Source organism: Apteryx mantelli, chromosome 6 (genome assembly GCF_036417845.1).
Source record: "Apteryx mantelli isolate bAptMan1 chromosome 6, bAptMan1.hap1, whole genome shotgun sequence".
NCBI classification, from domain to species: domain Eukaryota; kingdom Metazoa; phylum Chordata; class Aves; order Apterygiformes; family Apterygidae; genus Apteryx; species Apteryx mantelli.
Window position 1 is genome coordinate 22,606,711 of NC_089983.1, and position 27,253 is coordinate 22,633,963.

Genomic DNA, 27,253 nt, shown 5'->3' on the forward strand with positions numbered 1-27,253 from the left:
CCTACAGGTAAAATGTGGTCTTGGACTACAGCTTTTGCTGAAATGGACAAAATGAAAGATCTTTAGGGTCTTTGAATGAGCAAAAAATATGTACGTAATAGTTTTTCAGGCCTAAAGGCATAATTGTCATAATCCTGTTGATGTTGTGCCCATAGATCATGGACCATAGAACTTCAGCCTCTAATTTCTCCATCAGGCCCATAATATGATAAAATTAGCCTGGTTCTGGTCTCACTTACACCAGTTTAATTGGAGGCAATTGAATTACATCACAACAAATCTGAGATCAAAATAAATTTATTATGACAAAAGAGCACAGTATGTCATGGGTGCAGTGGAATTTGGCTTCTCCTTTTTGGGTACACTGGACTGTTTCATTTACATTATAATTTTTTAAAGTTAGTTGTTACTGGATATGATTCTTCTTTTCTTATGTTGCTCAATGAGCAACCCACCTGAAAGGACAAGAATGGTTTGTTGAAGCTGCTTTTTTTTTTTTTTTTTTTTTTTGCAAAGGCAGGAAACGTTTACCTCTCTTTGTCTATCACTTGGCTGCAGCTAGAAGTAATAACACAGAAACAAATTGCAACAAATTTGCTATTTACTGCTATAATTTTGGATTTTTGCTGCTCTCACTAGTGAGCTATGTCTTCGCAGTCAGACAAACTAAGGATGGGTCCTTCTGCTAACAGGCATTTGATCGTATCCCAGTTTTCCATTAAGTTTATTTTTAATAGTAAAATCAACAGACTGTAATTTGTATTGTGGTCTTCATGAATAGATCTCACCATGCTTAATGCAACTGTGAAACTTTCACTGTGCAGATGAGGTGAATTAGACATTGAAACAAATGTACAGCATCATCCAGGCAGTTGATAACAAAGCAGATAGTAGAAATGAGATCTTTGGACTCCCAGACACATGTTTCTGGACACACTATGCTTTCTAGCTTGTTGCAGTTTTGATGGACTTCATTTTTAATTTTTATTTTGGCAGTTTTTGTATAGTAATTTGGGGAATGGGAACAGGGAGGAGGGGATCGATGGGAAGGGACAGCTTTTATCTAATGCTCTCCCACTTAAACCATATAATTACATTGTATTCTATTCTAGCACTACAACTAGCATGATATGCACAATACTGTACAGTATCTGATACAACAGTAGAAGAACATACTATATTAAGCGATGAAGCCTTAAATGTTGTACTCACATTTCTGTAGGTAGCTGAAGGCATCTTTGCCCTTCTCACTGTACACACTCAGCATTGCTAAAATTGTGTAACAAATAAAAGTTAGAGGTTTTGTTTTTTGCCTGCTAAGTTGCCTCAGAGGAAAGTGTCAGAAGCACAAAAGCCTTTCTTGCTTCACTTCATGATTAAATCCAGCCTTCTTCATTGAAAGAACCCTTTTACTTTATTATTCCTGTTACAAAATGTTTCTTTTCCCATCTCTAATACTGCAGTTTCTCTAGGTTTCTATTCCTCTTAGTACTGAAAGTCACATCCTAATATTCTGGTTCTAGAAGCTACCATGCCTTAATGCATAAAGAATTAAGATTGGCTGTTACACTTGTAAAAGAGATGTTTTACTCAGTAGAGTATCTCTGTATGAAAAGTAGACTGCTAATGAGCAAGTGCAGGCTATAAGAGCAGCTACCTTTTTCACTTTTTATTTCATTATTCACAGAGTGCGAAATGCCTGCATATGTGATTGCAGCTACCCAGATTGCCTTGTCTTTGCAAATGAATTCTGAAAAGGAAAATGAATGAAAGCATTGTCTGAGCAGCAATATATTGCCAATTATAGTGGTATGGTTATACAATCATAACACCTTTACTCAGATACTTGTACTTCAGTGGCATGGTAGCCTTTTTCTGTTCACATTAAAAATTTCCTAACAAACCTGGTAAACCTCAAAAAGTCACATTTATACTGTAAGAAGAATTATTAACACAGGAAGTGATCTCAGTTAGCTGTATCAGTTTAAATCAACAGCTTTGGATACAACGACATGATGTACTTGCTTCAGAAGTCAAGCTGATTTCTTCTTTCTTACTCCCTCACCCTCTTTTGGAAAGGAGAGTTGATTTTAATCCAGATCATTTTAAGGAATCTGGATAATTTCAAGGATCTGGTTTATTGGCACGATTAAAGGAATAATGAATTGTGGCATGGGCCAGGAATGAACTGTCAGAGCAAGGCTACAAGTATTACTAAATTCACTGCTGAAGCTGGTGTATTGAGAAACTAAATCCTTAGATTGTATTGAAAAGACTCTCCTTCACTAAAGCTGACAAACAAAAGAAAATGTTATCCAAGGTGCTATTAACAGCATTGCCCGTGCCAAAGCATTGTTAAACAAAATATTAGATTGCCTCCCTCCCTCAGTGCGATTGGAACAATAGAAAACAGTGAATCAAAGACCAATGTTTTATATTTGCTTGGCACCATGCTAACTTAATCAAGAATGAACTTGCTCAAGGATTTTTTCCACAGAAATAGGACAACAAGACATTCTGGTACCACTCCCAGAATATGACTCACAAATAGAAAGAAGCAGAGAAAAAGACTGTTTTTTCCTTCCACAAAATCACTCGCTTCCTTTCAAGGTTATGCACTTGTTCTTGTTTCTAAATGTGTTATTTGATTCTCTTCCTATCAATGTTCGATAGGATAGTCTTAAAGGTAGAAGACAGTAATATTTATTGGAATGGGATGTCTTCACCCACCGTTTTTCTTGAAAGATGCATGGGTGCATTCCTTCTGTATTTAGTCACTTCAGTACAGCATGAAATCCTGACGTGCTTGCGAGTTCTCTTGGCTCCTTACTAAACTAATTTGCTCTGGCAGAACTGACCAAAAAATAACAGCAAATTCTCTTTCAACATTAATGTTTTAGAATTAGGAAATATTGTGACTGGCAAGTCTTTGCTTGATGGTTAAGGTACTTCTCATTCAAAGTAAAACTAAGTGCTACCTTTTCAGTCTTTTTCTCTCTAAGCAGTTGCTAGTCAGTTTTGATCAGTCAGCTTCTAAGCAGTATTTTGTTCAGATGGCCTTCCACTTAAAAATGCTGATCCACATCTTTGTCCTACTCATTACTGAACGATTAGGTTGCAAAGTCCTAAACTTGCATTTGGTTGCAATTTCTTGGTATAACTCAGGTCATTGCTCTATATTCTTGTTCATGCAGTGTTTCCCATCTGATGTGGTTCATTATGACCCTATTGCCGTATGATCTACATGGCACTCAAACCACTTCTGAAACATTTTGTGTAGTTCTTTGAGCTCCAGTAGCATAAAAACTTTAATGTACCTGCCACTATTAAACAAACACCTGCTGTCCTGAGAGCAAGAGAATGCACAAGTACCTGACCAGGAATAAAGGCTTAATTCTTAGTGTCAGTTGATCTAGTTTTGGTCATGTCACTGTGTTTTGCTAGCAAGAGAGTTTCTTTTAACACTTCATCTCTCAGAGAAAGAGACTGAAGTAGTATGAATGGCTGGTAGAGCTTGAGGTACTTCTTCAACAGTAAATTTAGGTAAGCAAAGATAATATATTTCAGATAAAAATGTATTAGTGGGGCTCAAGGAAATATGCATGTATTTGGTGGATGGTCCATTGGTATTTCTATGCAAGAACAAAGGCAGTAAAAAAGGTATTAAAAAAAGAAGAGTTAAGGCAAAAAATCATTGGAGAAAGAGAAATATTTTTTGAAACATAAAATATATTTTAACACCAAATTATCAGGATTTGTTTATATTCCCAACATTTTGCTTTATCTACAAAAGAAAGAAGGAAAGCAGCAAAGGAAGAGTTGCATGTTTATGTTACCACCAGGAGACACATCCCTTGTGACTGCTGTTGATTGCGGATTTGTCTAATCACATGTACAGAACAATGAGGCAGAGTTGATCTTTAGTGTTGGTGAAGCTGAGGGCTGTAGATTCTTGGTAACTCCAGTATCTGCAATGTCATGGTTAATTTTTGTGTTGGATTTTCATTTTAAGTAGGCATCCAGCTTTTTTTTCACCTTAAAGGGAGAAAAAACAGCTAACCAAATAATTTAAGTAGAAAGTTATATTGAATTCTCCTCATCTCCACGCCTGCTTCCCTCTGCAGTTTTTGATTATTCAGTGTTTCCTGCAATACACGCCACCAGGAGACCTTATTACCTTGGACTGACTTCTCAGGCCTATGGAATCCACAGTCACTGATAAAGCTGATTAAAAGCTAAGCTTCCCATTCTATAAGAAATATCAAATTTTGTAGGGTTTTTACTGGGATTGTAAGCAATTACAAGGTGATAGGTTGGGAAGTTCATGCATCTTTATTTTTTCTGATATTTTACCCCATCAGCTGGTCTTGGGACTCAGCTTCAGAAAAATGATTATTGACTCAGTCAGGTGTTCTGTCAAGATGGGACTTGCCCAAGTACACCTTGAAAAGGGAGTGGTCTTTAGTTAAAGAAGACAATGCATAGGAAGAACAAGTTCTGAACCTCCCCACCTCACACTCCCCCACCCTCCCTAAGAAAAAAAGATTCTGGACAATGGCCAGATTTGGGAAGTAGCTCTAGGTGGAGTTCACAAAATGCTATCTTAGTACAATATCCTGGTTTACTAGTAAAGACAGTCTTTGCAACAGGAATTTTTTATAGTGGGTATATGTGGGTACACCATAATCTTCCACCCTCTGCATACTCATGTAGACCTACATCTCATTACTGTCTAGCTCTTTATTAATTGTACGTGTCTGTGAACAATGATGGTTTCAAGTACTAAGCTGTCAATATGACTTTCCCAGATGAACATCCAAGTAGGCGTAAATGCCATGATAAGCATGCTGTCTTCATGTATCACAGAAAGTTATTATCTCCTTTTTGCTGATTCTTAAATAACTATACTTTTGCCTGATAAAATAGAATAAATACTTAATTTTTTCCTAGAAACTAGTTGTGTTCAACTTAGGCTCAACAGGAGTGAAAACTCCTCATAGTGGTATTTTTGCTTGAAAATATCCGACAAATCTTAATGATACTTTTCCACATGATATTTAAGTGAATTTGAATGCTTTAGAGCACTGGATACCTGAAGTTAAATACACCAGTGTGAATTAAATTCACCAACTCAGAAATTGTGGAGAAAGAAATGATTGGGATACTTTCTTTTACATAACAAAATGTAAGAAGTTAAGAATCATCTTCAGAGGTAGCAGCACTGCATACTTTGTCTACCAAAAATATATCTGAGTGGCTGGAGAGAGACAGACTCATCCACCTTTTTTTGAAAGTTATAAAGCATTAAAAAAGGTACAATTTACATTCATTTTGGATTTTTTTCTATTAGTTTACCCAATTGAAATAGCATTGCACCCATAATAAATAACAGGAAAATACACAGGAATAATGAAACATATTGCAGGAGATTGTTGCTCTAGACAAAAGCTTTGAAAATAAAGAAACATCAGAATGTGCCACAAATATATCTGAAAATATTCTATATGTTGACGCTGACTGTGAATTGTATGGCTAGCTGGGAAGTGGAGGACTAGAGATTATATCTGACATAACATTCAGCAATTTAAATTTGTGATTTTTACATTTTTTTTTCTAAACAAAATGCTTTCCTTCAACATTATATAACTATTAATATTTGATATTAGCTGTCAGTATTTGATTAAATTCACATATTTGTCTCTGTAATGTTTTAAACAGTCTAGCAGATGTTTCAGTTTCCTAATGTTTTTTAGATACAATTATTTTCACTACTTGTGTTTTTTATCTTGATGCATTTTCTACTGTGTAGTGATACAGAATGAGGTTGTTGGATATTTTGTTCACTTGGAACATATAAAAAATTAAAAAGGTAAAGATATTATCACACATATCTTGAAACCTGTTCGATGGGACATTTTTGTGTGTAGATTTATCTTGAATAGGTGTGCTTTTCCTTTGTAAACGTATGCAAAAGAAGTGAATATAAGTCATCTCCAAAAATATATCCTTTTGAGTTTCAATCCTTTATTTTCTCCCTAATCCTAAGCATTTCAGAGGAAAAAAAATTATTTGTATTGTATAAGTAAATATACTTTGTATTTTTGTGTATATATGAACTATCTATAAAAAATCAAACAAAAACTCCAGCACACCTGTCATATCTCAGGAGTACAATTTATACATAAGTGTGCATGTTATGAAGCAGTATTTAACTGAGGAATTCTCTCACCTTAAGTAGTCCTTTTGGCTCTGGTGCTGATCTTGTCTAGGTTATCAGAAAGTGTATTTTAAAGTATGCATATTTTTAAGGAGATCTGGGTTTCCTATACAGATTATATGCAGAAAATTGCAGTACTTCATTCACACTTGAAACTTAACCAACTTAAAGGTTGAAACTAATTTAACTATACTTATTCCCTCCTTAGAACAAAATGATTGGTATATAAATTTTCTCAAGAGACTTATAAAGTAAATCTAAGGACTGAAAAATTCCATATGGAATGGAATTTTTGGTTTGAAATTTCTAGGTGTTCCAAGTCAGACCACATACACAAAACCGATCACGTATCCAAAAACACTGAAGAGACGCTTTTACAACCATTGCTTTTACAAACACTGCTTTTTTATTTTTTGCTTTTGCAAACACTCATCTTAGTTCTTGCCCTATTTAGCATGTTTGACATTTTTTCTAGAACTTTATTTCACCTTTTTCCCTGTGCTAATTGTGGAAAGTTGAATATTCTGACAGTTAAAGAGGAACCTCAGGCTACATCTCTAGAAGATCTTGGACTTTTGTTGTCATTGGCTTTTCTCTCTTTCTTTTTCTCTTTTTGAGCAGTTGTTTTTCTGTTACATTTTTCTGTGTGTCTGTTTTAACCCTTGGTCTAGAAAAATACGCTACAGCTTTTTGGACATTTCCCAGAATAAAATGAGGATAAGCTCCAAGATCTTGGTTTTAAAATAAGACCAGCAAGAGAGTATAAAATGATTCATCACTTCCTGTGTAATTTCACTGCAATCACCATTCATTATCTATTTGCACCCTTTAAAGATGTGCTAAATATTACTGTAACTTCAGAAAGTTATCATTTCAACCTAATCAACTAAAAAATTAAAGCAGCACAGCTTTGTGTTTTAAGCAGGAAATGATACTGATTTCCAGGACTCTCAGGGCTGTCTTTCTTAGAATAACCTGCAAGAAATGTTTCATATCTGTGTAAAAATTGTATATGTTGAAGTTAGGCTAGCTGCTTTACAAAAGAAGGTATGTTAGCCTGTTTAGCTGTAGTATCTGTCATTATTGGAAGCTGGCTCTCAAAGTGTGAGACCAGTCCCACCTCATTTGTTCACTGTTGGAACTGAGACATCGGATATTCAATAATTATATTCAGTGTTTGGTTTGCATAGCTATTATCTCATTTTAAGCAAAGAGTTTGTTACTTTCACTCCTATAAATATTCCCTGGCATTTGTCTATAAACAAACAAGGAGTCTTATTTTAACCTGGTATAGTTGTAATTTCTCTGTGTATTGAACCTCATAAAAATGACTCAAAGCATAATTGATTCTGCCTACAAGTAAACTACTGTAGGATGCGAATTCATTTTCACCAATCACTGCTGAATGTTTAGAACAAAATTCAGACTTGGTAACATATCAGTGTGCTCATTTCTCAGATAACTAACTTATGTTGTGAGATCCCCTTTGGGAAGGAATCAGCTTTTCATTCTGTTTGTATAGCACCTGGTACAGTGATGTCTTTATCTACCACTGGGAACCGCGTACTATCACAGCAAACAAATGGCTATAATAAATTGTTTTAAAATGAAAAATTTTCCAAGGTATTATGAACAACTGCTACATTAGTGAAAAATCTTTACTCAGTAGGTAAATGCTATTATTTTAGTATTTTAGTATTTATTTTTTCCATGCTGGGGTACTAGCAAAAATGGAGGAATCAAATGGTGTGTAATAAAAGAATTTCTAAGAGAGACAGGTGGTGAGGAGAGAATGACTTTAATGGAAGTAATAAGGGAGGGAGAAGACCTAAAACTCCCCAGAACTGGTGGTTATAGGAATGGTCCTAAACCACATTATCCCTCTAAATCCCTTCAATCAGTATGCCCAGCAGCAGATTAATTTTGGTAGGACAAAACAGTCTTTCAATATAGGTTGCAGCTTTCAATATAGGTTGCAGCATGAATAATATATTGTCTATCTAGCAGGATTGTGTCAAAGTGTACACATTTCAGTACTTTTACATCAGGAAAACAAATAAGTGGATATTTCATGCATTGTGGTGTTCAATTTAGAGTCTTACATGGATTTGTCTTTTTAATTTTGTTAGTATCAAGAAGTGCTAGCAGTTAAAGTAGGTTTCATTTCAATTCTCTGTTAGAGTAAGTATATAACTGGGAAGAGCTCTGAATAGCTCCTGTGTTTCTACATGTTTCTTTACAATCCAGAATAGTTATATCCTTGACCTGTTCTCCTGGCTGACTTGTAAAATTTCAGTACTCTTCCTCCTTCCTCTCACCCCGAGTCAACGTTGTTAGTGAAGAGTCCTTTAAGCAGGATACTCCCAACCCTGTTTTTATGGCTTCAATTTAAGGGAGATTATTGACACACAGTATTCCTTTCCTTGTCATGTTGCTTAACTTGAAAAATTGTGCCGTGCTGATGGGAGAGAGTAAGTAATTTGGCTTAACTCCAGACTCATTTAAAGATATTCTTCTATTAAAAAAAAAAAGATGATGATCATGAAACAAATTATACACAGCCCTGTGATTTGACAAGTCAGCCTGGTCAAGTGTAGCAGCTCTCTTCTAATGCAAGGTTCTTCAGTATTTCTCACTGTGATTTGAAAGTTTATTTGCATTACTGACTGAGCAAAAGTCTGATATCATAGATGGAGTTTGTCAGCAAGCTGGCAGAACATAAGCTTTCCTTTCCTGGCACAGATCACATTAAGAAATTTATCAGGGAATATTATGCAGACTCCAAATCTGTCAAAAATATGAATGATGGTGTGACAGAAACCACCTGCATAGCTCATGATGTTCTTGGATCAAAGCACCAGCAGGAAATTGCTGCAGTATTACAAATATTAAGTGTGGTTTTGGAAAAAAGCAGAAACCTTGAGGACAAGATGATATTTGCCTTTTGTTGCTTTAAAGCAGTTCCCTAAAGCTTATACCAAAGGACATACTGAATTTGTGGAAACTGCTAATGAAAAATTGTAAGTTATATATGCACAAGTTGACAACATCTATATGAAGCTAAAGCATCTGATACATAAGAAGGATGAAAAAGATATTGTTAGATGTTACTGCATGGGAAACAGACTTTGAAAGGAAACTAATACTAAAAAGTCACTGAAATAGAAAAGAAAATATACCTGATATAGCAGAAACAGCAAACAAAAAAGGAATATGTAGTTCTTGCAAAGCATTTTAATCTGTAAAAGTCAAAGCACCTTTTGCAGGAAAGGAGTTTCATTAGCTCCCAGGGTTGAAACTTAGTCTGAGTTGAAAGCGACCTGTCCAATCAATAAACTAATCAAAAGCTCAAGGCTCTTAAGTCCTAGCCCAGAGGCTTATCTATCACTCCACACTGTCTGCATTTGTACAAGAAGGAAGAATAACCAGTTGCCACTTCAGGCAACAGAGGACGTTCTGTGAAGTGATCAGCTTTCACCATCAACACAGCATAAGCAAGGCTTTGTGCACTATTAGCAATAAATAACGTGCTAAATCTCTATAAGGCTAAAATCTAAGTTGTCTCATGCATATTCAGATGTCATCTCAATGTCATACTGTTGGATTAGTCTAAGAAATACAGTGAGGATAATGCACTTCCCACTTGTGAAGTATGTGATTTCCAAGATGGTTTCATACAGTTGGCAAAAATGTTTTTGTCCCAACTATAGTTAACCTGTGATCAATATCAGTTTAGATAAGAGTCTAATGAAGGGTCATTGCTCACAGCAGTTACTGATGGAAGGCTATTTTCCTGCAAATTTGAAAGTGTGGTTTTGATAATAGTTGGCTGAAATTAGAATGTGTACAGTCTGTTTCCTGTGTGGAGTCTTTGCCTTTTAGCCCTACTTTTTCCTCTGTAGTTGTCACTGTGAATAGTCACTTATTCATCACCTCTTTTGTTGTATGGTTTCTTGAGAAACACATCCATGTAATTCCTGTTAGGGCTCAGAGGAAGTTTCTATGAATTACGTTGGAAAACTAATTTTGGCAAAGAATTATGAAAGGCTTATTGTCAGAATTAAAAGATGTGTCCATGGCTCTGAAGTACTCCATCATAGGTCCATTTCTGATCAAGAGTTTGGAGTGTTATTAATTTACTGCAAGAGCTTAGAATAAACTGGAAAGCAAAATTAGAATTCAAAATGATGGATATGGTTTAAAAAAACATAATGCTCTTGCCAGACTTTTGCCACACTTAGGCAACAGTAATCAGCTGTACAAACACAGGATGGGGAACAACTAGCTAAGCTGCAGTTCCACAGAAAAGGATCCAGAACGTAATCACAAACTTGAACAGAAGTCAGCAGTGTTCTGCTGTTATGAAATAAGTAAAATATCATGCTGGGAGATATAATCTCTGCCACCACTTGTTTACTCCTTCAAAGTGATCTAACTACTGCAATTAATGCATCTCTTTCCAAACGGTGGCCACTGTCTTGCCTTGTTTGTGTTGCTTCCAAAATACTATTTTTGTGAATTCTGATTTTCAGCTTTACATGCTCTCCACAGCTTTTGGCTTAGGAGATTTTGTCCTTTCTAATATTCACAATGTCAATTGGGAGCACAAAACATTCTTTATTTGCAAATCTGCAAGTAAAGCAGTATTGCCATTTGCAAATTTACAGTTTATTTGGTCAGGAGCAGATATAAAATCTCTCAGTAGTATCATTCTGAGATTTTTGACAGGGTTCGCCATCATATTTTGTTTTTTATCAGAGATTCGGACTACATATTTTTGTCAATGAATGAATAAATCTTCTGTTTTTCACTCTTTTCAAGGATATTTGTTTGCAGTTTTCAAATTTTCAGCTTTAGCTGGAGTACAATTTTCTTCAGCATCTGCAATACAGTTTCCTAGTTAGAGTCCTCACCTGATGTAATAGGAAACTATTGAGAATGTGAAGTGCATCAGAACCAGTTATTGTAAGAACTAAAGCTACTTTCTGGCATATTGTCTCACTGCTGACAGCTGTTGCTTGGAAAGACCAGTGAAGCATTATTTAAATCTACAACTACTTCTTGTGTTTCCAAAGAGCCTCAGCTCTGCTGGAGCTTTTAATGGCTTCCTTCTTTCAGTCAGGTTATTTTCTTAATTCTTTTTGCTACTGACACCCCCAGCCACTTGGAAAGTCTGCTTCATCGTTATCCCACATCCCGGCTATGTAACATGAGCATCTGCACAACACAGTAACTGTTTGAACTCACTCATGAAAACTGCCCTGAAAATATGGTTCCCCACACCAGAGAAATATCTTCCTTTTAACATAAACAAAGTGGTTGACACAGGAATATGAAAAACAGAAGTTATGAGAAGCAGAAAACAACCTGTTTTTATACAGATACATATTCCTGCTATTTTAGTTTTTCTTTTTCCATGTTTTCCCTGTTTTTTTTCCCCTAAAAATGATCATGCCAAAACAGCTTTAGAAAAGTAGACCTAAGTACCCTATAACATTTTCCTTAGGCTATATTTTTGTGGAAAGTTTTTCTGCATCATGTTTTTTCAGTTGGTGCCTACAGTCTCCCTGCAAGAATCATTTCATGAGGGTCGAAGGGTATATAACTATAGAGCTATTCATATAACTAATCTGGATAAAGGTATAATTAAATAACATTGCATTGATCCATGTGAGAAAAATGCTTAATGTTAATTGACATTTTGCTGGCAGAAGTCATGTGGACACAGATGCTTGCTTGTATAGAGTCAGGGAGAAAACCAGGTTCATAAATGTTCCAAATGCTCTGTAAGTAGGGCTGATCAGTGAACAATTAAGTTTTAGTACCTGCCATGTAGTCATTAATTATAATATGCTCATTTCATTTTACATGCTATTTAAATGCTCACCATTGCTATATACTTTCTTGATTACCTGTATCTGCAGAGGAACGCCATTCACTATAGCAAACCAGAATCATTATATGGTCATTAAATTTAAAGTCTTTAATTTACTGTGATGGCATTAAACAATTTGCTTATTTCCTTTGCAATAAATATTGTGTGGTTCTTCAAATAAAACTCATTTGCGGTTAAAGAAAAGGAGCAGCTATCTGAATCTAATATCAAAAAAGTTCAAGCAAGAAGCTTCAAGAAACTGAGCAGCAGTATCAGAGGAAAGGACGCAAGCTCATTCTGAATAGTTTGGAAGCAAGACACAAAATGTTGACAGGTGAGGCCTGGCTACTAGAAGGTTGATTTGACCCATGTGTTATTGCAGTCTAAGGCTTGGAGAAGGCACCAAGCTAAGTGCCGAGTGCTGTGCTATATGTTGAGGGGTAGTAATACTAGTGGCTGTTCTGTTTAGCATTCCTGTCTGTGAGCTATACTACTGACTGGTTATGAGGAAAGTTAGTTAGTTATCTTTAGGGATCGTATTCTTCTTATGTAAATTCCTCACTTCTTGAGAAATGTGAATGGGCTTTGCTAATATTTCTGGAAGCAAATCTTACAGGTGTTGTCCAAGTTCAGGGCTCCTGGGGGGGTTAAAATTCCTCTATGGAGAGTGTGTTTTCCCATAGGTTTACTTCAAGATCCACTAAAACCTGTTTCTTTAATGGAATAGGAGTTGTTCCTTTCTAATATTATCTCCAATTGCTTTTTTTATTTTCCACTGCAGATGTCTTGATTAGATAGGGATAACTGTACGGGGTATATGGTTTTGCACAGACAGCTTGTTTAATGAATATAGCTCCTCTTGCTCTTTGAGGACCGAATTGAGAGTGAGTTAATCATGCAATTAATGCTGATGTTATACTGATGTTATAGCAACTTCTCCCTGGTGTGAATAAGAGGCTCCGTGTTTTTTAAAATATCTGTGAGTTGAATATAACTCATGGTGGGAAGTACTGAGTTCATATAAGTTTGTTTCACTGTGTGAATTAATTTTAATTAACTGGTGATGTTCAGTGTTCCAAGCTGGGCCTGTGTTCGTCAGTTAGAACTAGTCACATGACCATACATGTCATATATTTCTTTTTTCTAAGTGCATGAGTTTAATTCTTGTACCAAGTGCTCTGGTCTGAATATTCAAAAGCATAGAATAATGGACAAAATAAAAGCCTGATAACAGAAGAGCCATTAAATGCTTGACATTCCCCACGGAACACCCACCAGGTTTCAGCAGAAAAACCAGCTTGCTCTACCTGCAGTGGTATCTGTTACCTGTCGTTTGCCTGGATTGCATATTGTTATCTTGGACATGTTAATTCCAGTTCTAGCTTGTCTTTTCAGCATAGTAGCAGAGTAGCATTAATGAATGTACAGATCTCTATGCTTAATTATAAATTCAGCTATAAGATAATTAAAAACCTGCTACTGGGCTATTTATATCATTAATTTCAAATTAGTCTCATTATGCTTTACTGCTTGCCAATAATGTGTAACAAAAGCAGCTTACTGTGCTTGTGGCAGTGGTATTCAAAAGCTGTTGAGAATATGGATTTCATATTAAGGGGAAAGCTGTATATTAAGCATTAGTGGAGAGTTGATTTTGATACTTATAAAAATGAGATAAAAATTAATCACAAGTTCTAAACATTTAATAGATAGGAGCAAGAAAACAAATTATTGTGTAACACACTCATGTCAAAGAAGAAACTATGTTAAAATAACCACTGCATTGCACAATGCAATGGCAACTTTTGCTTTGGTCATAAGAATTTGAAAAAAGATGAGGAAAAGACACAATATTTCAGACTAAGGGGAACCGTGAGGCTCATGGGACCTGAAAGAAGAATCCTTCATCTTTGCATTAATGATTCACATCTGAATTGTGTTACCCAGAGTTCAGTGGTTTACATAAAATTAGTTTAGATTGTCAGTTCTGATTCTAATCAGAAAGTGCCCACATTATATAATCCAGAATCATAACAAATAACACAACTCAGCATGTTTTTTGGCAAGTTCTACAGAAAGAACAAGATGGGATGAATTGAGGGATGAGTGGAACTGAGTGGTAGAATTCTAATAAGAGCTACAAAATTGACACTGTTGGGGGGTGAGTGGGAAAACACACTCATTCTCCAGTTTTAATAACAAAAAAAATTATACTGGAAAACCTTTTTCTAACTGAATATGGGGTTTTAATTAACTATTCAGTAGTGACTCATGAAAAAAGTTTAATAACAGTTAAACCTGACAGTTTCATGAGAGATATCAATACACAGTTTTCATTAAAAGTACTGTTCTTTGTTGCTTTTTGTTCAATTTTAAAACTTCCATCTAAAAAATATCAACCTGTTCTGGGGTCCAGGTACACCTACAAGCCATAGGTAGCAAAGTTTTCAATGCTTTATCTTTTTAGTGGATAAGAAAAATGCTCTGTTCTCTGAGGCTGGTAGTATAGCACCTTACATGTATACTAAATTCACATGTAAAATAAATGCATGAGTAATAAAGCCAATTATATTGTACCCACATTCAAAGACCACAGAGAATTTAACTAGCAAAATTAGTTTGCCAGATCCTGGAAGTCAGGTGTATTATTGTACAAAAAGAATATGTATTCAATTCTTTTGCAGTTTGTGGTTCGATTACAGTTTTCAAATTGATTTTTCTGAAATGAGATTTTGAAAGTATGAATGAAGAAAGATATATTTTTATGAGGAAGGGAAAAAAGAAAAAAACTCCAGGCAAAGAGCTTGCAGGAAACCATGACTCATTCATTGTTTATAAACTGTAACGTTTGGTATGTTTAACCTTCTTCAGTCAGGTCCTTTTTATTTAACGTTGTTTCCAAACTTTTGAGCCCTGATGAAAAGGGTGAGCACTGAACTACATTTGAGCACTGTTTTTATTAAAAAAAAAAAAAGTTGATAAGCGATATTCCAGCTAATCCACTGTAGATTATCTGATTGTTGAAATTTATTGAAAGGAGTAACAGGTCCTAAACACAAACACAGTACTGAACCCTCCTTGAGGATCCTTAGCAGTGATTTCAGTGGGAAAATACACTATATGTTTCCCACACTTGTGTAACTGTGCTCACTTTCTCCAGCAGGAGGCTGAAGGATTCTTGGTCATACTTGCACACATAATCTTTTAAAACAAATAAGCTAATGCATTTGAGATATGTTCCAAAGATTCCTCTCAAACCTAGGCTACAGTTCTCAAGGGAGTCCCATTTTAGATACTTCAGTCATAGTAAGTAAGAATTAACTTTGTTGGGGAGAGAGGTAGAAACATTTGATATACAAAAAAAATCTGAGTTTCTGCTTTGCTTGTTAACGATATTTTTCCTCTCTGAATTTGATATTGAGAGAGCTCCTGCTTCTGGAAAGTGCTGCTGCTGTGGCCCACGGGTGGAGGTTTCTTCTGGGTCTCTTTGAAGTATTGATAGAAGAGAGAAACTTCCCAGTCTTCTGTCACTAGTAGTGCTGCTGTGAAGAACAAGTATCAAGCATAAGTGCTGCATGCAGTATTTACAAAGGGGAAAGATTCCTGGAATTAGGGATGGCCTTACAGTAGTCACAGAGAATGTGAGTCATATCCCTAGGTAACTGTGGAAGATGGCACACAGATGTTATCATAGTAAATAAAAATATATCAGAAGTAAGAGAATTGGGTTGAAGTCTATGTGTGTATGTGGCGAGGGAAGATGATGGCTTGGTATTAGGAGGAAAATAATATGAATAATTTATATGTAAAATAAAAGATATAAAATCTGTGCAGTCTTCCTGTCTTTGAAAACCAGTACTGTGCATTGCAAGGGCCATAATAGAATCTAGGCAGAATGAAAAAAAAAACCAAACAGATCATTACTGTATGCATTATGTTTTGTGAATATCTTTGTAATGGAAAGATAAGGTTGATCAAAATGTTATTACGTTAGAATAATAGATTTCTGAGTCATGCACAAGGCATCTTTTTGTGTATGGCCATATTACATTATCCTAGGGTAGAGCTGAACTCTGTACTTCATTTATCACTATTTGTAAAACTTTAAAATGAAGAATGTCAGATTTCAAGACATCTACAGGCAAACTGTTATTTAAAAGTAATTTTTGGAATCAGAAAGCAATGCTCTGGTATTATTAGTGATGCCATTTCAAAGAAGGAGTCTTGTAAGAAGATACATAATCACCTGCAGAGTTTCTGCTATTGCAACTTCTTTTGTATCTGGCCTGTGGATAATGACAATGTGACCAAAGAACAAATAGTTGATAAAAAAGACACCGTAACAACTGTCAGACAATGCCAATACTCTAGGGGAATGCTTGTGTGTGTACTTCCAGATAGTTGCCATTTCTCCCAGACTGGATGCCAGAAAGCTAATGATGAAAACCAGAAAATGTCAGTAACTGCACATAGGCCAGAGTTTTTTAGCCAGTGAAAATGAAGTTCCAGAGAGCTAAGAAATAGCTGGACTTTGAGACAATGATATAAGGTAGTGATATAAAACACCTTCAAAATAAAAAATGGGAAAAAATCTTATCAGTGTATCAGAAGCAGTATTGCCCGAAAAAAATATTAAAAACTATGCTTTATTTTTCATATACCCTTAGTCAGAACAGGCCTTCAATTCTTTCAGCTCTCTGGCAATTGTTTCTCTAATATACATGACTGATGGTTGTTAAAAGCTCGCTTGAAATTCCTACTCTGGCAAAACATCCCCACCTACACGGAAGGGTAAAGCTGGATTTGAACCCTAGTTAAGAAGAATAAGCTATGTAGTGGATAGGTTGTTATAATAAATTCTTGCCTCTTTATTCACATCTTTCAAATGGGAGCTTTCATTGTATGTAGAGAAAATAGACACAGTTAAGTTTCATAACTTTCATAACTTCCATAAGTTCTTAAGAACTTCTTTCTTCATCAAATATAGCTCAAGTGAACAGCCACCATCTACCATGTCTCTTCTGATTCCTTTTAGTATAGTCTCTGTCCTATTAAATGTTCATATATTTTCCCTGGGGAACTGCAGTTTAGCAGAGAAATTCTTTTGGTCATGATCCTGCAGCTGTCCAACAGCCATTCTTAACATGCCACAAGTTACTCCTGCTTTCCTTTCCGGATAAATCTGGAGATAGTTCTAAACTATTTTTTTGCTATCTTTAAGAATTATACCAAATATTTATACTGTCACATACATTTTAATTAATATCTTTTATAAAGTAGCTGTCATTTTTAATTAATATCTTTAAAAAGTTAGCCACTATTTTTACTAATATTCTGTATCTTATCAGTACAGGGCATTTTGTTACCACTTTTCCCCCTTGAAGAATAACAGTGTGCTTACTCAGAAGTTGCTTTATTGTCCGGTATATAGTTGCTGTTATATTTATGCATTTAGAAAGCACACAGCAAATCAACTACAATGTTTTCCAATAAAGACAGAAATTCCATCCACAGTGGCCAATAATAATATGGCACTGGCTCAAAACCAAAGAATGCCAAGTTTGACTTGTGTATCTCAGTACTAATTTAGCATCTTATATCCCAAAGGAATTTCTTTCTTCTTCCCATTTCTCCCCCCCTCCTTTTTTTTCCTCTTCACTAAAGATGCCAAGAATAAAATCCTGATAATACTAAGTAGAATCAAATAAATATGACTCTGATACTAGTCATGGTCTTCAGAAGAGTTGTATTGACCTAGACAAGCAATGTCCTCGTGAGACAGTGTTCTTTGGTATCGTCAACTTCTGATATATATTTATGGCTAGCTAGCTAGATCTATATATATATCATAGATATCTCCATAGATCGATTATTCGATCAATCTATCTATCTATCCATCTATCTATCTATCTATCTATGGGCATATATTTTATGGTATATTGTTCAGTCTGGACTCTGGACTTCTGTTTCTCATGCTACTAGACTTGCAGCCTGTACTTCAACAACTAGTTAGTCTTGTGGCAACCAGGATGCTTCTTCTTCCAATACTATTCGTTATTTCTTGGTCAGAAAAAGTTGTTAAATTCACGGTCATGTAGCAGGATTCTAGAAGCTGTTGTAGTCATTGTTGTAAAGGATAATTCTATATCTTTAGTTACTTTGAAGATTGACTAATGCTACTGTTTTTATAAAAAGATATCTTTTAGGTTCAATATATTATAATTTCCAGTGAACTTGCCCTCTGATCTAAGCTAGCTGTTTAAGGGTCTAGTCTTCTCTTCTGTAAAGGACAGTGAAAGAAAAGTACCATCAAAGGGCACCATTTCATGTTTAAGACATGTTGGATGAGTCACCTTCTGGAGGTGCTCCTGCAGGAGCAGAGAAGGTCTTCTTCTGGAATATTGCAGATGATGACAGATCCAAAGAAGCCCTGAAAAACGAAGGGACCAGTAGGATATTCACTGGGAATATCAGGCAGGGAGACATAGGTTTATAAAATACGATTCTCTGATCAAAAAAATGCAAGAGCATGTTTGTAAAGAGAACGTGTAGGGATATAAAAGAAAGCAGTGCCACTGGGTTTTCTGTGGAACAGTTTCACTTATTTGCTTAGAGCTTTCCTAGAAATCTTTAGATGTGTTAAAATATAAAAGCAAAAGTAAAGGCCTGGGAAGCCTCTTAAACCTAGTTCCTGTGCTCCAGTCTGAGCAGGAAAGTCTTTGCAGGGAAATTAATCTCCTGTACGATGACATTGACATAAGCTTCTGTGCTTTGTTTGCGTGCATGTGTAAACAGGGAAAGCAAGAGGGAGAATAAAGCAATTTTATAAATATTCATACAAATGAGAGGTGAAAAGGGAAGCCAGATCTTAAAGACCCGCACAACTGTTTGCACAGAGCTTTACCACATGCACTACAATAGAACCAGTAATGTTTGCCAGCTTTTCTATCTGGATTCTGAATAAGTCACAGTTATCTCCAGTACTGCCTAGTTTTCAAGCACAGAGAAGCCATTAGGTTAAGTTTCAGAGTGGGTTTTGCTGATGTCAGCACAAAGAAATGAATTGAGACTGACCTACACAGCTGTCAGAAGAACATACTAGTCAAATATTGTCTGTGATGGACTAAGTATATAACATATCTCCATCCAAGTCATTGAAGAAAACATTGAATAGTGCTGGCCCCAGGACAGAGAGCTTCCTAGATAAATTATCTTTCCACTTTGAGAGAACCACTACTCTTCCAGTACAGTTTACTAATTATTTTTCTCACTTATATTCCAGCAGTTTCATAAAGACTGTTTCTTTCTCCCATATGTGGTTGGCCAATCATTTGGAGTTTCTCTGTCCTCCATTTCTGTTGGATCTCCCACCCATCTATCTGTCTATTGGGGTAGATGTGCTCTTAGCCCTGACCAGCAATCTTAATTTGTCAGTAGGTATTTTAGTCAGAAAGAATAGATAGTCTGTTTTTTAGGCACATACAGGTTACTGCTTCCTAAATTTACCATATTAATTGCCCATAGGTTTGAAATTAAAGTAGGAAAAGTAATTACATTTCTAGACTTTTAGCAGAAAGCTACAGATCATTATGAAATTAAAGCAAATAGGGTAAGAGTATTTTGGGCTCTAGTTCACATGCAGTCATTTGGATTAAGAAATAGTACTAGATATCAAATCACTTGCCTATTGCTATAGGTCTTGAGGTTGGTCAAGCTCAGGTTTTGTGAATAGTAAGGTGTTACATGCTTTTGGTCCAAAAAGTCTGCTTTCACATGAACTTATGCATGGGAGATGAAATAAAAATAGCTTCCTTATAGAAAGAACAATAGCTTGCAGAAAGAGCAGCGGTCATTGGTTGTGATGGGCAAACAATAGCAATGATAATTGGAAAAAAATTGGAAACAAACAATTCAGGAGTTTTCTGCTTGAATTTCATCCAGTGTTGGCAAATTAAATAAGAGATCTCTAGGGCATTATTTAAATAGTTTTTTACCGTTCTAATTTCTGCTGAAAGGATTAGTCTGAGGCAAGAAATAAAGTGAAGATTATCTATAGAGGATTTTTTAAAATTCTGATAATGCTTTCATGAAAAAGGCTTACTCATTCTAATAAAAATGCATCCATTCAGTGTATCTGATCTGAGTATGTCGTATGATTAACTAATATCACTGCATTGTTATACCCCAGTACTGTAATCTGCAAAAAGTTACATGCTGGTTAATTTTACTTGTGTTTTTCCACTGAACAAGATAGGAGTAATTTTAGTGGGATTTAGGCTTCAAATAGTCCTGTCACATTTTTCTGAAATGCCCTTTATTGAAGAAGTTGTGCAAATACTTTTTCTACATGAAGAACTGATTTCTTGATATTATAGGAAAAGTTTCAGTGGCTTTAAATGGACAAAAAAGCTATTTGGAAGATGAAACAGTGTAATTAAAACAAAGTTCTGTTACCATTTTATATTAAAATTTTCTTTCTCTCTCTCTCTCTCTCTCTCTCTCTCTCTTTTTTTTTTAAACAGCTGTCAATTCCTTGTATCCAGAGTAACCACACTGGAGGAATTTCAGTTCCCCCAGATAATACTTTCTTCAGTTCCATGCTTGAATTGAAGTCCCATAAACAACAATATTCACTGCACTAGGCCCAGAAAAAATTACTTTTAAAGTGTTTACTATTTTCAGGACTGGTAAAACTGCTAAATGAAAGGGTGGGGAGTTAATTGGAAAATAACATATTTAGTATAGCTCTCACTGAGAATTTGTAGATTTTTTTTCTAGAAACTCTCTGAAGATATCAGGCTCTTTGCCCTGAGTTACAGCTAGTCCTTCTGAATAACAGAAAACACAACTGTCCTATACACATAATGTGAAAAAGAAAGAAAAGGGAAGTTTTTTCAGTGATCTGCTGGGTCTGTAGACAGTGATTTAACATACTTCAAAAAGCAGAAGATTGTTTTGAAAAGCTGAAATCAGAGGAAGAAAACTACATAGAAAAAAATGTGAATCTTGACAGGCAACAAGATCATGACTATCTGAAAGGCTTTAAAAATATTTCAACGTTAAAACTTCTTCATTTTCTAAACACTGCATATGTTTGAGCAAAGATCCTCAAGATCTTCAAGATCTTGGCAAAAACTAATCTGTGATGAAGATGTACTCCTCTTTACTTCTCAAATTAGTGAAGTGAAGGGTGGGCAGGGTGAAACTGGATTAACAAAAAATAGCTGGTGATGGATGTCTGATCATTTTTCCATTAGCTGATTGCTCCATGGTTGGGTCAGGAAAATAATTTTACATAGTGTGGGGATCAGTTTCTGGGTCCTTCTAGGCTAACCAAACTTTACACTATCACTCTGTTCTATAAGCAATAGATATTAGATCTAGGAAGAGATTTGACCCATTTCAGTAAAATCTACTAAATTGCTAAATTTTACTGTGATTGTGAAAATATTTATTGCTGGAATAATGTTATGTGTCTGATTGTTACATATTGTTAGTTCATGGAAATTTTGTGAAATTCATAAAAAATTGTGCATAATGTAATATTAATTTTCTTAGTCATATACAGCCTAAGACAGATCTCAGTATTACTTAACTTGTCCCTTTTTTTTGCTAATTTATAATGTCCCTCAAAAGTAATTTGATTTTGGCAGTGTTGTATACTTGAACGTGGAAATTTAGCACTCTTCTGCTCTCCCTCCATCCCCTAATGCAATTTCAGGGGATGGCCAACCTTCCTGATCCTACTTGTCACACATTAAAAGCTTCACCTAGCCAAGAGTGTTATGACACCTACCAAGTGCATTTTAAGAGTCAAGTTGAAAGGGAGCCTCAGTACTGGGTCATAGGGAAGAAACACCGGCAGCAGAGCCTTTCCTTCCTTTGCAGGAAGGTGGCATGCAGTTCCAGGGCACAGCCAGGTTGTACAGCTACACATATGCTGATGTTGAGGTGCTGGTTTACTGCTGCTGTAGCTGGGTTTCCTGTTACTGTCAAGCCCAGCGGCAGCACAGCTTTGTTATTGCTCCTGGAGGTGCCCAGGAGATGGCATCTCACCTGAACCACTCGTGGCTCTCAGTTCACCCAGAACTGTGGTGAGCCACTGCGGCTTTACAGCTTTCTTTACAGCCTCTGTTCACTCTGGTTGAAGTCTTCCTGATTTATGTTCACGTGACGTCAGAGTAAGCTCTTGAGTTTGAATTTCTGTTGAGATTTTTTTCTTGCAAACAGTAATGGTTTGCTACTGCCACTATCTGAATTTGGTCGTTTTTGTTTTCCTCACTAATGTAGCATTGGTTTGTTTTATGTAGTTTTGGTTATACCAGCTGCAAACACCATATTCTGCTTCAGCCAACTGTAGGTTATTAGGTTATGAATGCTAAAAATTATGAGCAGTGCTTTAATTTGCCTAGTTATATCCACACATCATCCAGAGTGAATAAAAGCCAGATTGTAAAATAATTACAATCTCTTGAAGTAGAGCCAACCTCACAGACCAGATCCATCCGTCTTCATTAATTTGTGTACAGCTCTTTTACCAGAACAAACTTTCTGAAGGTACTCGCATGGGAATGCTGAAACAGCTGCACAACTTTTATTTTGAAGAAAAAAAAGTTGAGTCTCAGAACAGTGTGTTTTAAAGAGAGAGAGAGAGAGAGAGTGACTCTGCATTCAAGACTTTGACCAGCATGTGTAAGAAGTGTTCTCACGGCTGGAATAATCTAACAAATTTTTACCTGGGTAGCACTTGGCAAAGCTTCCCTTTTTTCTTGCACAGTTGAAAGGAATCCAGTACTATTCCGTGCTTCGATCAACTTGACTCCAGTGCTTTTGCACAGCCTGCACAGTTTGGTAGTGCACGGACGTGCCTGGCTTATGTGGCCTCTATGGCCCTTTTTTGCTCAACTGTCAGAGAGAGGGAGGGAAGCTTCCCCCAGCACCAAAATACCATTCTGTGTGCTCTCTGCAGCACAGTAGCTAAGAACAAGTTTCCAGATTACTGCCTGGGCTTTTTGGAGTTATTTGCTGGAAGAAGTCTTTTTTCCTCCTTTAAATGGATGATTGTGTTTCAATCAAGAAAAAGCATCTCCAAAGACCAATCTTTAGGTAAGTGATGTTATGGTTACTTTGAACTGAAAAAGTAATGAACTTTACTTTCTACATCCTATCTGTTAACTTAAATTTCATATGCAAGCACAGAGCAAAATAGTTCAAGAGAAATAGTTTAAAGTTTAACGTCGCGTATCCTAGTAACATATTAGATGTTTTGCTGCTCAGAATATATTTCTTCCACTTGTACTGAGACTTTGTAGAAGTTCTTTTTCTGTCCTCTCAGTCATCTACGGTCTGTAAAGTTTTGTGGGGGATTGGCTTTATTTTGAAAGAGGAACAGCATAGCTCCTGAAAACTTTGTGTTTTGTTTTGTTTTTGTACAGCTCTGCAATCCCTCAGTGTATTCTGGAATTATAAAGCTGTTTAAATGCGAAACATTGTTCTTGGTTGGTTTAGCTGATTATGTCTGGATGTCTGGATTTTCATACTCAAAATGATACACCTTTCAGAGTCAAATAGCTTGTCTGCAGGGACTTGCAGCCGAGTGACTGAAGTATAGCTAATCCATAGGACTCTTCTGATAGAAAAGGTTCAAGTTTAAGGAGTAACAAGTTGGAGGTTTTGTGAGGTGACTCTTCACTGTTTCCAACATGTGTTATTTTGATCTATGAAATGTCTTTCTGATTTCAGATTGTTTTATATTTTAAAGTCAATTATAAAATTCTTTTTACAGATCTAGATTATTTCTGATTTTTACCCCAGGAAACTCCTTTCTTTCCTTTGGCCAGTCATAGTTTCAGATCAAGTGACCTTGCATGGGAAATAGCATCTATCAAACTATTATGAACAAGGATTCAGTGGCTATAAAATTAAATAAACCTGCAGTAGTTCACACTTCTGTTTATAGCTAGTGACATCTTTAACAAAACTCTAACACTTACTGGGTGATATCAATAGGCTATTGTAACCACAGTATTGATAAGGCTATAGATGATCCCAGAGCAAATACAGGATTGTAACTTATTGGATGGCCTTTGCTGATGTCATGAATTATGGGATTGCAGTAATGATTGGCATTTGAGCTTCCGAGTAGATTCAGACAGGTAATAATCACAGGCTTTTATATTGCTATTGTTAAGTGAGGAAACATTTTTCAATAGTATTACAGTTATGGTACAGGAAGGAAATATGGACATTATGAGTACTGTGAGAATGAAATGATGTAACTGTCAACCTTAATTTAGGATGTCCTAAACTGTGTGGATTTCCTATGCGATTTGCATCATAGATTAAACTAAACATTTTGCACCCTACTTTAATAAAGTTAACAGTTATTTTGTAGAGAGCTTTTGACTGATGATTAAGAGATGTTCAATATTTCCCTTAAGTAATATCTTTATATTTAGGCTAATAATAGCTTTAGCTGACTATATTTGTGTTTAAACATCAATAATTATTATTGAGGATGTATAATAATTATCCACTAAACTGTGACATTTAAAAAATTTATTTTAAAGGCACATTCTTTGCAGTCTTTTGGGGCTGTTAGAACTGGGGCAGAATAAGTGCATATTTCCTGATGTTTTCGGAAGTCTGTTATAGAAATATGATGTAGCTAATTCAGTACTAGATAGTTTGCAAAGGCTTTCTTATGGATGTTTCAGTAAATTCTCTTTTGGGAGGAAACTTTAACCCAGTGAAATACAAGAAGTTTCAAAATTTCTTACCCAAACCAATTCTTGTAAATCAGTTTTAAATACATAATTGCAACTAACTGCTGTTGGCTCCTTTAATCCCGAGCTCGAAAACCCCTAATATGGAAAGCCCCCTAAGATTCCATGGCACCAAAGTTACTCCTTGGCAAAGGATCTCTCTTATACTACAGTAAATGCTTAAGAAGTGTTTCCAAGGTTGAGACCAGTGTAATATTTTAGGCAGCTCAAACAGAAAGACAATCTCTTTACGCCATAAAGATTATATCATGTACAGTAAATACAGATGCTATCAAAGTACGTTAACAGCTGATTTTTTCATGTGTGTTCATTTTCCTTATGATTTTGGAAATTATTTCTCAAGTGAAAAAGTGTACTTACAGTATTGTGAAGATTTAGTCTCAGTTCTTTTAATTCAGTAATTATCTCTGCATTTAGGTGAGATGGCTTTATTAGGCACAGACCTTACATCCAGGTAACTGAATTGTCACTTCAAACCATTCTTTCCTCAAAAAGTGAGGAAAGTATCAAATTACCCATGTTATTTTTGGATTTTTATCCATATGTCACCTACATCAAACACTGACTGTAGATGTACTCTTAAAAATAGCTCTTTCTTGGGATCTATATCAGAATTTAATAAGTGCATGTGAATATCTTCCTTTCCTACTAAGCAAAGTTACATTTACCTTGGATCTGTACTTTTACTTGAGTTGCTTTGAAGGTAATGTGAAAAATAAACTGAGTATTTATTCTAAATAATCCCTTCAATATTGCCAATGTTCTGCATAAGGGTAGGATAACTATTATATTTTCAGACCTGAAAATGAATAATAAAAAGATATTTCTACTTAATTTTCAAAGTTTTTGTAATACTTGAATTCATGGAGGAGTAAAAATATGAAAATACTGGGAAAGTAGTGGAATTTTGATATTTCCTACCCAGTCATGCTTGGAAATAACTAAAAAAATTCATTCAGAAATATGACAGTGTAAAAAAAAAACCCTGCTTATGAGTAATATATAACTGCTTACTAAAGCACATCAGTTTGGATAAAAAATTATAATTGCATCAGAAACCAAGCTCCAAATGCTTAGAGATTCCCACTTCCCTTAGTATCAGAAGAATAGCCCGTCGTATGCAAAGATATATTTCATCACATCTCACGGCTTGGGTATTCTCTAGCTATTTTAATGCTAACATAAATTACTGAGGACATTCTGTATTTATTATTAAGAACTGCTATGTCTTGTGCATGTCTGTTGTAACTGGAGATGGTCAAAATAATTCAAACAATAAACAAAATCAACTTTCCCAAAGCAAGCAGTGGGGGCCTCATAGCTCTGACGTTTAAAATTGGCCTGAAAAAAGCCACATCAAATACACTGTAGGGAACACATCTTTCTCTGCCAAGGGCATAGATTAGATAACATAATAGGTATTTTTATTCCAAATTTCCATGATTTCTATTAAAATAAGGATCTATACAATCCTTTACTCAGATCTTATACTGAAGCTGATATTTTTCTGCAGTCTACTTTGGTCTTTCTTTTTGGTACAACTTTGGTCTTCCTGGTCTTGACAGTGAATCGAAGCAAAAGGCTCAGAATATTACAAGAGCAGTTGTTCTTCTGTTACCTCTACTTTGGCGGGATTGAAGTAAGGCTGGAATTATTTCAAGAGACCCATGGTCTTTCAAGATTTCCAGAGCAATGGCAGTTGGATAATAAAGAAGAATTTGTCATTGCTATATAACATCTTTTATTTAAGGCTTTTAATGTGTTTGAAAAAGATTAGTGCCTTAGCTTCAAAATACCTCTCTTTTCTGTTGTGCACATTCTCCTTGAACTCATGATTTTGGATTAAGGGTTTGCACTCAGAGCAGCAGGGAGAGAAAAACACAGCGCACAGTGCTGAAAGCAGGAGAAGGAACATGGGTGAAAAATACTTGTTTTCCAATTCTTCAGGGAGCTCTATTATTATATTTTCTATGGTTTCTGCATATGAAAGAAGTTCCTTGTACTGTTGCTGTTGTTCCAGAATCTTTGCTCATTATATATAGGCATATTGTGTTAATTACAGTTATCTAGACCAGTTCTCTTGGTAATTTTAACTTCTCCTTTCCTAAGAAAATGGCCCAGTCCAGTCTCTTTGGTCTCTTGCTTGCAGTCCCTTAAAATATGTGTGGCTGATGTTATCCTATGTTAAAATCAGCTCCAAAAGCTAGGTGCTGAACCTTACTGTAAGCCACTGGCAGAAGCTATTTCCAGATGATTCTTACACCACTACTGGGCCTGTAGGTCATGCCAAGTGGCAGCTGTACAGTATACTGCAAACATTTACAAAGACTTGGTTTTCAGAAAATGTTCATACTGCCATAATTTGTGAAATAAGAA

General features: G+C 35.7%; 1 protein-coding gene across 3 annotated transcripts in view; it reads left to right on the forward strand.

Annotated features, from left to right (window-relative positions):
- PDE1A (phosphodiesterase 1A) overlaps positions 1-27,253 on the forward strand; it is a 192,974-nt gene that overhangs the window by 57,115 nt on the left and 108,606 nt on the right. The window contains exon 1 of one of the 3 annotated variants that reach the window (XM_067298514.1): positions 22,844-23,198. The exons of the other annotated variants lie outside the window; for them this stretch is intronic. Coding sequence (XP_067154615.1) covers positions 23,146-23,198 — 53 coding nt within the window. The 5' untranslated portion in view covers positions 22,844-23,145. Of the gene's footprint in view, positions 1-22,843; positions 23,199-27,253 lie in introns of those variants that run through there. 3 annotated transcript variants of the gene reach the window in all.